At 43.1% G+C, this 11,206-nt stretch overlaps 1 protein-coding gene across 1 annotated transcript in view; it reads right to left on the reverse strand.

Moving 5' to 3' along the window:
• Positions 1-3,064, reverse strand: part of dhh (desert hedgehog signaling molecule) — an 81,532-nt gene extending 78,468 nt beyond the window's left edge. The window contains exon 1 of the mRNA XM_067976326.1: positions 2,674-3,064. Coding sequence (XP_067832427.1) covers positions 2,674-2,979 — 306 coding nt within the window. The 5' untranslated portion in view covers positions 2,980-3,064. The remainder of the gene's footprint in view (positions 1-2,673) is intronic.
• Positions 3,065-11,206: the final 8,142 nt, after the last annotated feature.

Below are 11,206 nucleotides of genomic sequence, written 5' to 3' on the forward strand. Positions count from 1 at the left end.
CCCATCCCCATAAAAGGCAGGGGTTGTGTTCAGATTGAGTCCCCCATATCTGAACTGAATGTGCTCTTTATGGAGCTAAAATGACAAGCTTCCTAAAATGGTGTAGAAATAAAGAACATTTCTTTATTTCCCTTCCTATTTTCTTCCCTTATCCCTCCCAAAGCCAACAACACATTAGGGTATCATTCCAAATGCTTTCTGGTATTTCACCCAAGTGGCTACCCTTCACGTACAGGCTGGAGTGTCAGGGCAATTCCTTCATGTAGTCATCACAGCTTGCCCAGCACTGCCCTCTCCATTGTCATTCCACATATAATTTTAACAAGGGGTTTCAGAATAGTGGAGCAGGAACACTGCCTGATATCCACCCACACCCCACCCTCCTTGGCCTGAGGATGCTGAGGCCAATTGTGCACCCTCAGTGCCACCATGGCTGAGATTGACTAATTCAACATGAACAAGGGAATGAATCCGAGACCCACTTCGATCTACAGTGGCACAGTGCCACAAGTGGGGCATTTGCCCAGTTGAGCAGTGGGGAAGAATAAAAAGGACATTGATGAAGTTCACAGTATTAAGGAGACAAACGTGTAAATTTTGGGTTTTAAAATCTTAATTCAGTTCCAAAAGAATGAGAAATGAAATGAGCATCTTTTCGTTTTTTTCCTCCCCAACTTCTTTCCATTTCATGGCATTTGGAGTTTTCTGTTTTGGGCTGTGTTCTATTCCCAGTGGAATATGTCACCCTAAATGGTCTTTGGTGCAAATGATCTATTAACTCGAGCTAAACAGTCAATGAAACCTTTAATCTCCATTTTTTTAATCAGCTCACTGTCGGTAATAACAATTGAAACACTGATTAGAATCGCGTTTGACCAATTATTACAAGGGCAAATGGCCCTGGGTTTCAGTGTGGGTAGGCTGGGAACACTCACCAGCAAGGCTTTTCAAAATATTTTATATTTATAAATGCATACAATAGAAAACACCAACTCGAGTTGAAAGCAGCAAAGGCTGAATGTGTAAAGAGACCTCAGCATCTCAGAAATACCATCCCCGGAATTACTAAATTCAAAACCATTTCAATTCACACCCGACCTAAACTAGAAGTTGCCTTTTTTTAAAAAATGAGTCTGATAACCCAAACCTCGATGCCCATTATAGATGTCAGCCGTGGAATGGTGTTTAGAGGCTGGTGTCACCTCTCCTGCTTTAAGTGCGACAGTGTGTGGTTCAGGGACTCTTCCCAGAGCTCCTGGGGCTGCTGTGTGTGTCCCCCGGCTGCTCTGCCCATCTTAACACGGCCGAGGCTCGAAAATGGGGCGGCTAAAGGTCACCAGAAGACAGCGAGCGGTTAAAACTCCTGCACAGCCCCCACCCGCCACCACACACACACAAATACATGATATCCGAAGCATTTGGAGATCTTCATCCGTTCATCCCGTGCGAGGCAGCAATTGGCGAGAGACTGAGTGATGGAGGGAGGTGTAGCAGCGAGCGTGTCTGTGAGACAAGAGAGAGATGTAGAGGACGTGATGATCACTCCAGGGGGCCCGAGGCGGCCTCATCCCGGCCCTCATCTCCATAGCAACGGGATGCAGGACTGTCTGATCCCGACACCGTCTCCATAACATCGGGATGCAGGCTCTAGTCACCATGGTATCGAGTCCTGAGCATCTCCCAGCCAGTCCTGGCTGGCTAGAGGTCACCCCCGTAATAGCTCAAGGGAGAGAGAAAAGTGGCAAGGAGAGAGAGAGAGAGAGAGTACGTGTGTATGGTTAAGTGAGAGGAAAAGAAAGGCAGCAGCAAAGATCAGCAGCTTTCTTTCCACATGAAACTCTGCATTACATACATTTCAGGGTGTTGTGTGTTTATTTTGTCCTAAAGCTACACTCCAGCTTGTTCTTTCACTGAAGCTATGCTCCATGGTCATTGTCTATATATAGAACCCACCAGCTTGGGAGAGATGATGGAGCCCGCAGCATCTCTTGTTAAATAATACATTTCCAACACTACCCTCTAGCTTCAATCAAAACATCTGATGATGTTTGCAAATGATTCCAAAAATAAATAATATATAAAAGTGCTCTTGAATGGCGCGGGGTCAGTTCTGACAGAACCCCCCCCCCCCCCCCCCCGGTGCGAAGTGTTACCTTGCAGAGAAGAGGAGAGGGAGTGGAATTAGACATTTCCGAACCATACTCCAAAATGTGGGGTTCCCAAATTACGGAATAATTCATTCAATTAAATGCCAAATGAACGCGTTCTAAATGGCCCGTGGTGAACAAATAAGAGCAATTTTCAGGACCCAACCAACCTTTCGAAGAGGCAACATTTTTAAAAGCAGAATCAAAGAACCCCCCGTCTCCCTGCTCCAGCAAAGAAATGCTTCAAAATTATGAAAGGGGAGGGGGGGGAATAAATAAATAATGAATTAAACATACGATGGTATCGTTCCAAATGGCGCTGGCTGGATTAAAAAAAAGATAAGGAGGATGTGGCTATTGAACCCCAGCTCAAGGTGCTCTTGTTTCTGCTCCCCTCTGATAATATATTAAATTATCCCGTAAATCTCAATAAATAACAATAAAAAAAGGAGAGGGAATCTATTGAAACCGATGTGCTTTGATTCTTGCTCGCTGATCCCTGGTTGAATGGCAGAATTCCTCTTACCTGTGTCATGAGGCGATCAGCCCCGGTGTCCTCCTCGTCTTTGAATATAATGTCAGGGTTGTAGTTGGGGGTCAGCTCCTTGAATCTTTCGGAATTGCGGCTGATTTTGCCCTCGGATCTGCCGCTAGCCCCCAGGGTCTTCTCGGCAACATTGGGGATGAATTGCTTGTAGAGGAGAGGAGTGAGCTTTCTGGACGGTCTCCTCCTGCCGTAACCCCGGCCGGGTCCACAGCTCTGGACCGGGACAAGAAGGCAGCAGCAGCAGTAAAGTAGACCGAAGCGAGCTAATTCCGAGCCCGGCTGCATCTCCCCGCCTCTAGCCGGCTGCAGATCTCTTTGAAATCGGCTGCTCCCGGAGGACTAGCGCACACTGCCGGAGATAGACACGCTCTCCTCTCTGACACAGCCATGGAACAAAAATAAAGCAGCGACGCGCCACCAAGAGAGGCAGTCCCTCATCCGGCGCGTTCCCGCCTGGTCACCTCCTTGTGTGAGACAGACAGAAAGTACAAGCAAACATTTCCCCCTCTAACTTACAGCTCTGTCCCTACAAACCCCTAAATCTACATAATACACTCAACAAGAACCCTGTTTAATGGCCGGGGAGGGGGGGACGGACCAGAAGTGCTTTGACCTTTGATGACCCAATACCTAAGTTACAGATGATTTATAAACAAATAACTGAAATTTGTAAACTTCAGGCAAATGTAAATCCCAACTAAAAAAACAACTTCATATCAGAATTTATGAATTGCTACTAATCGAGAATATATTTAATCTCATTATTTTCCGTGGAGCTGTTTTGGGGTAGAATGTGTGATTTTAAATTGTGTTTTTTGCCCCAGGTGTAAAATGCTGTGTCAACTATGCAGAAATAATGGCGAGGGATATTAATACAGCTGACCAACTGTTTACATTCGTATTTACAAATGGACAATAAATATTAGCATCTCTGCATTATTATTACTGAAAGTCCCGGTAACATTCTTGAAACACTTGTACCCTAGTACTGAAACATCTGTGGGAAGATAGGGGAATTGGATGGTTGTTAAAAATATTCATCGAAAAACCGTGCCCCCTTAATTTCATCTCATTTTCCCATTCTCTCTCTTCCTCTCCCCGATTCACATACATATACAGCGTGGACTCAATGCTATAAGCACCTTGTCCTGATGTGAGAGAGTATAGATGCAGTGGTCCATTCTCCCAATGCGGATTCATATCTGCGCCAATTGACTGGCTGGTCACCCTGGACCAGCAATCCAAACAGTAAAGCTTTTCATATTTAACGGGGCCTGTACTTGCTTATGTTTGAAGTTTACAACAATTTCATAGTTGCGCGGGTATATACAGATCATATTTACTGACAGGTGGAGTGGTTTGCAGCCTAACGTGGCGCCCGAAACCTTCTCCCCACAGAGCTGGACTGACCTGCTGTGTATTTCCAGGTATGTATGTACTCAAGCCTGTCCAGCAAGACAAAATGACTACTTAACATGCGCCGCAGGACTGCAGGAAGTGAACAATGACCCAGAGACGTACACCTGTCTACAAAGACCATCTGAGTTCAATCCGAAATAAGGGTATGGTGGACCGATTGCTATTCAATCACAATAAAAACTTACATATATACAATATAAGCAGATACAGGTGCACCCCTGATGCATTCAGATAACCAGAAAGATACATGTTGTAGGTAGTTCCTTGCATTATATATCTAACCTATAGCTTGTCCACATGAATATACAGTATATCTAACATACAACTTTCTGTACCATCTATAGCAGCTCTATAGGTGACAGCGGTGGCTCAGTGGTACCACTATTGTCTCTCAGTCAGAAGGCTGCGGGTTCAAGCTCCACTCTAGGATTTGAGCATATAATCTAGGCTGACACTTCAGTGCAATACTGAGGGAGTGCTGCACTGTCTGAGGTGCCCTCTTTCAGATGAGACGTCAAACTGAGGCCTGTCTGCCCTCTCAGATGGATGCAAAAGATCCCATGACACTCCTTTGAAGAAGAGCAGGGGAGTTCTCCCCAGTGTCCTGGTCAATATTTATCCCTCAACCAACACCACTAAAACACAGATTATCTGGTCATTTATCTCATTGCTGTTTGAGGGACTTTGCTGTGTAATTGGCTGCCACATTTCCCTACATTATAACTGTGACGACACTTCAAAAATACTTAATTTGCTGTGAAGTGCTTTGGAATGTTGTGAAAGGCACCATATAAACTCCACACCCATACTGTATTTCTAACCTATTGGCTCTTGTACTTAAAATACTGTGTGCATGTAATCTGTCACTCTGTACCTATTTTTACACAGCCTATATGTGCAAGTCTATTCTGTCCATTCTTTAATTAAAATCTATAGTTTCCTGCACCTTTTTCCTTTCTCTGTGCTGTAAACCCAATTCTGCCTCTACGTCCAGGTTTACAGTAGTTGTGAAATCCCCCTTCAATCATACATTTTTGTCAGAATCTTATACACTTAGCCAAAATTCACCTTTACAATGAAGCCTGTTAATAGAGAACCACCTCCAGGGCTGAGCTCAGATAATTGGTGTAAAAGAGATTCATGTCAAGCTCGAGTCTTCCTTCATTAGTCGGGCTAAGGATTGGTACTGTAGCCTGTCGAGGATTCCTTTCACCGTGTATACTGTGACAGTAGTTCTGGTATTACTCACTTGATCTTAAGCATTTAACAAAAATCCATGAAAAAGTGGTACCATTTATCAAGAGGGACACAGATTGTGTTTAGCTTGTTGTAAAGCAGCTTCCCCTATAATCTATTTCTCGGTTTCTACTAAAGACATAATGGAAATACTTGTAATGAAGCCTACACATCTGTTTTCAAAAATAGTTCTGGTGTAAAACAAAGGTTGGAATATTGAAACGATCACTGTATGTCATAAAATTAACAATATATTCCTAGAATGATAGTTTGATTTAAAATCCAAAGTGTTTCCTGGTTCAAAAATAGCCTATGTTATAAAATCATAGAATGATACAGCACAGAAGGAGGCCATTCAGCCCATCGTGTCTGTGTCAGCTCTTTGAAAGAGCTATCCAATTAGTCCACTTCCCTGCTCTTTCCCTCTGTCTACGAGAAGGAAATTAGGAAAAAAATAATTTTTCCTCATTTTCTCCCCATCCGATGGCAGTGACTCACACTGGAGTATGGTTCCACAGATACTGGCAGCCCTCTGGCACCTCATCCATATGGCTATGCTTCATGCATGAGCCTAGGCTGTGTGTGTTGGCAGGCCTATTAGACCTTGGTGGAACTACACTGAACCCAAGCCTTCCTTGCCCCAAGTTCACACGTGAACACTATCCGGTAGGAGTCACTGCACAGCAATCAGAAGTAGGAAAATGGGTGATTTTTACCTCTCCCTTACCCAGATATGCTCAGGTCAATTACAGCACCCCTTCTGCTACCTTGGCTGAGATCAACTAGCTCAGCACAGACCAGGAGTGGAACCTGAGACCTTTATGCTCTGCATGGTTTAGTGCTAGATCCCATGTGGTGCATTTATCCACTGAGCCATCACAGGAGCTCCCAAAATGTAGGTTGTTATTGCAAACAGATGGGCAACATTTAACAATTTTTTACAGTAGTTTATGGGAGTAACCATATTATTAATAACTATTTATATGGAGTCAATATATTGACTTCACTTTAAAATTGATGTATCTTTGTTGTAATGTTTTAATAGAAAGTTTATGTGGGCATTGTAAATCACCCTGAAGCTGTCTAATAGAGGCAGGTCACTGGAGTTGTATGGGTTCATAAGGAACATAATATCTTTGATATACTGAAGTGTTTACTTTTTTTGTGCTACAGACTTGTGCCACAGACATGGCTGTAATGCTTTATACCACTTTAATGCAGCATAACTTCAAAATAGTCAATGTGAAGTGTTTACATGGATGTTTAGTGCAGCGAAGGCACATTGCAGGAAATATGTCCAAGTGCCAACTGTAACATACTAAATGTTAAATGGTGGTGGTGGGTGGGAGGAGTCAAAGTTTTAGGGCATCGTAGGAACATAATTTTCTTCAAAAATACATTTGACAAACCTTTTTTGTTTGCCATTATAACTCTTTCAATGGCTCAGTGAGATTATCCAGTGAGTAGCTGAGGCACACAGGCTAGAAAGGCTCAACATTCGATCCTAAGTCTGCACTAAATTAAGTGATCTCAATGCCAATAAGGCTGCTTCAATTGACCTCTGCATCTCCGATTAAGAAAGGGAAAATTGAGAGGTCCCGCTCAACATTGCTATCCCATGACCTGTCCCAGAAATTTGTGGGTTTGTGCTTGCGGGCCAAGGATAAGATTGGGCTCAGTTGTGATGCCCCTGCAGTCAAATAACCTGCTGACAATCCTTGTCAAGGCTCACAAATGAATAATGGCCACTTGAACGAGGTACTGAGGGGCAGCCAATACACATAGATCCAAATCAATCCATTGAGGATAGGGAAGAAAATTGGTAACAAAATTTGAAGAATAAAAATGAGTTGTCTTATCAAACACTGCGCCTTATATCATTGTGTGTGATGTCAGTGTCTACAGTAATGCACGGGTGCTCAGGTTCTTTCCCCTCCCATCCACAAAGACAGTGGCCCTTTAAAACTTTACAGGTACTAATCTGCTCTACAGAATGCTCTTGGTGTATCTATGAAAGAAAACATGGAATCAGAGACATGAAAGAGAAACAGTAAACTAAGCTGCCATTGTTTTTCAATGGAAGTGAGAATTGACCTTTCACCCTCCATTGTGATATTATGGAAAATGTTGGGAACTTATTAGTTGGAACAAAAATTTCTCAACCTCTTTTATTCAATGGTTCTTTAATACCTGTTGAAGTAGACAAAGCCTGACACTGATTTACATACACCGTAAAGGCTTGACCTTAATACAACCGAATAGAATTGGGGCGGTAGGTGCAATATAGAAACGTTTCTGTTTTGTTAACAGTTAACACAATCCCAGTTGCTGGTATCGGATAATCAGATAGCCGAACCGCCCAAGAAACAGCAGTGAATACAATGGATGTGGACAGAAAATACTGTGGAAAGTTACTGCTTTTGTAATTATCATGTATACAATGAACCGGTTTACATTATACAGTCAAAACGTTAAATGACAAGGGCTGGAGACAGTGACTCACAGGTGGGATTATTTGAGATTCTAAGAGACTGAAACAGAAAGGATCTAATGAGACTGAAAGAGCGAGAGAGGTAAACAATGAACGAGAAAAAAAAAGCAAACAAAAGTGGATAAGCTTTATATAATTTAATTTCCAAACTTAATTGTAGGGATCGTTCTCAAAGTAAGGACCCTGTTCCATTAATTTGAGGCTGTGTTAGTTCGAATCCAGATTAAACGCTGAAGACCTTTAAATAGGTCACTGCATCTCCACAGATCGATTCCGTTCAGTCGTTTATTGATTCATTTGGTCAAAACAGACTTTACTGGACGGGGCGGGGGGACAGTAGCAAAATGGTGGAAGAGGCAGGAGCTGTGGGATATCCAGCAACCTGTGATCCATAAACCAAGAATTGGGAATGACAAAAAAAGCGATATCGATTTAGTTTGAACATGAATCTATTCGGTCTCCCCACACTGGGCAGAGGTCACAGCAACTCACTTTGGGGAATGTCAGGCTGCAATGTTCGCAATCACTTCCCTCCTCTCACCAGTTTTCTGGTTTCATATCCCGTACCGAGAAAGGGATGTCACCAACCGTGCCTTTAGGGATAGGGTTATCAGAGAGGCAATACCTGTTTGAGAATTCGGATCCACACAAACGGTGTTTATTCCCCTTCCCTTTTATCACATCCTGCCCCCTACCAGAATCAGCAGCATCGCCGACTCCCCAGACATGATTTCATCTGAAATTGCTATTTCGTTTCTGATCAGGTCGAGCTTAGACATTGTAAAAGTCTCTCTTTAACCTCTATAACTTCAGTAAGGATTGGTTTAGCTGTTTCACAGGACAGTTCGACAAACACAATCCCTTTCATTAATAGACACTCCGTTTTCACAAAGCGAATGGACCGAAGCTTCTAATATTAACCCTTGATCTCCCACAGTCTCTCCATTCAATAGTGACAGAGAGGGAGAGATTGGACACGTAGAAAAAGAGGCAGGGACTCTTGGAAAAGAGCAGAACAGAGAAAGCTTATGAAGAGTGAGAGGGGGAGCAAGAGAGGGAGAAAGAATGAAATCAGGGGTGGGGGAAATGAGAGTGAAAGTTGCAGATGGGGGGAAGAGAGAGACTGGGAAGTTAAGGAGAAAAGATACAGAGACTTTCTCAGGTAGAGAGAGGGTGAAGGGCCAGGAGTGATGTATGAATATTGCATTCTGATTTGGTCAGGAGTGAGGAATATATAGAAAAATAGAAAATTAAAAATAAGGAAGATAGAATATGAAAAAATGTTAACAGAAGATATGGTTGAAATAAGTGTCCCAGTTATTGCAGTGTGGTGCCCCCACTTGTAATGCCATAGGTAGGTCGATTTTACTTGAACTCTTGTAAACAATTTTACAACACCAAGTTATAGTCCAGCAATTTTATTTTAAATTCACAAGCTTTCGGAGGCTACCTCCTTCCTCAGGTGAACGATTTGGAAATTTCCAAATCGTTCACCTGAGGAAGGAGGTAGCCTCCGAAAGCTTGTGAATTTAAAATAAAATTGCTGGACTATAACTTGGTGTTGTAAAATTGTTTACAATTGTCAACCCCAGTCCATCACCGGCATCTCCACATCATTACTTGAACTCAGTATTATTTACAATTATTTCAACAAGTTCCCCCAGAAACTAGACTGGAGATTAGGGCCGATTCAACTGGCAGAAATGGCCACACAACTTCTTAGGCGGAATGCAAAGTGGAGTAAAAATCCCAGCAGAACCATGGGCTAAAGGTGGAGGAAAGCACTTTACAATTCAGGAGAAGCCACTCAAAGCAAACAATGAAAATATTATAGACACCTGAAAAGAATCTCCTTAAAGATTAATTAAATATATTGGAGAAGATGGCGGTAAATATTGTCCATGCATTATTTATAATCTAGCAATAGAATCACATGGTGAGTCCTATCTATGAAACATGCTTTTTTTATTCGTTCATGGGATGTGGGCGTCGCTGGCGAGGCCGGCATTTATTGCCCATCCCTAATTGCCCTTGAGAAGGTGGTGGTGAGCCGCCTTCTTGAACCGCTGCAGTCCGTGTGGTGAAGGTTCTCCCACAGTGCTGTTAGGAAGGGAGTTCCAGGATTCTGACCCAGCGACGATGAAGGAACGGCGATATATTTCCAAGTCGGGATGGTGTGTGGCTTGGATGGGAACGTGCAGGTGGTGTTGTTCCCATGTGCCTGCTGCTCTTGTCCTTCTAGGTGGTAGAGGTCGCGGGTTTGGGAGGTGCTGTCAAAGAAGCCTTGGCGAGTTGCTGCAGTGCATCCTGTAGATGGTACACACCGCAGCCACAGTCCTGAACAACTTTCCTCCCTAAACCAACACTAAAAACAGATTAACTGGTCATTTATCTCATGTGCTTGTGGGATCTTGCTGGGCACAACTTGGCTACTATGTTTGCCCATGTAACAGTGAATGCACTTCAAAAGTAATTCATTGGATGTGAAGCACTTTGGGACATCCTGAGGGTGTGATAAGGTTTCATTGTCCTGATCTAAAAAAAAATAATGTATCTAGGCTTCTAATACTCTCTTTACACTGGCCATTCGAGGTGGGAAGGAACCCACATTCTACCTAAACTCTGTTAATTCTTCCCCCTGCCCCTTTCCCAATGTTCTCCCTTCCTCTCCTGAAGGTGCTGACTCCAGCTGCAATACAATCCCACAGCTGCTGGTTGTCTTTGGTCACCTCACCCACATGGCCATTCTTCGTGTGCATCTACACAGTGTGTCGACAGGCTATTTGACCACAGGGGCCATCACCACTGAGTCTGATCCTATCCTCATCCATCATCCACACACTTTTCAGCAGGAATCAGAAACCCCAACTGATTTTTTTTCCTTTTATAAGCCAGAGGTACTCGGGCCAAATGTAATGCCTCTACTACTACTAGACTGAGATTAGATAACTCAGCAGAGACTGGGATTGAACTGGGGACACTCCTGCTCTGTATGGCTCAGCACAACTCAGGACAGTTCATTTACTCACTGAGCTATTGAGAAGCTAGTCTTTCCTCTGAATGCTGCTGAAAATTATTCAATATGTTGTATTGTCTCCAACAGTTGTATTAGACTCGATCAGCCAGTGATCAAGAGCAGATTTCTACATTGCTACTTCACCCAGCAAATTCGCTGCATTTATTCTCTTTTCTTGTCCTTCCTTTCCTTGTTCACATTCTGCTCCTCTTTGTTTCTCACTGTCTTGATTTCTTTCTCAATGAATTTGCCTTTACTTTTTTCTCCATTATTCTCAAGTTGCCTTCCTCCATCTTCCTTTCTTGAAGTCTCCCTTTTATCTCTCCCCTCATTCTCTTGTTCTCAGTCTG

The sequence above is a fragment of the Heptranchias perlo genome, chromosome X (assembly GCF_035084215.1).
Source record: "Heptranchias perlo isolate sHepPer1 chromosome X, sHepPer1.hap1, whole genome shotgun sequence".
NCBI classification, from domain to species: Eukaryota; Metazoa; Chordata; class Chondrichthyes; order Hexanchiformes; family Hexanchidae; genus Heptranchias; species Heptranchias perlo.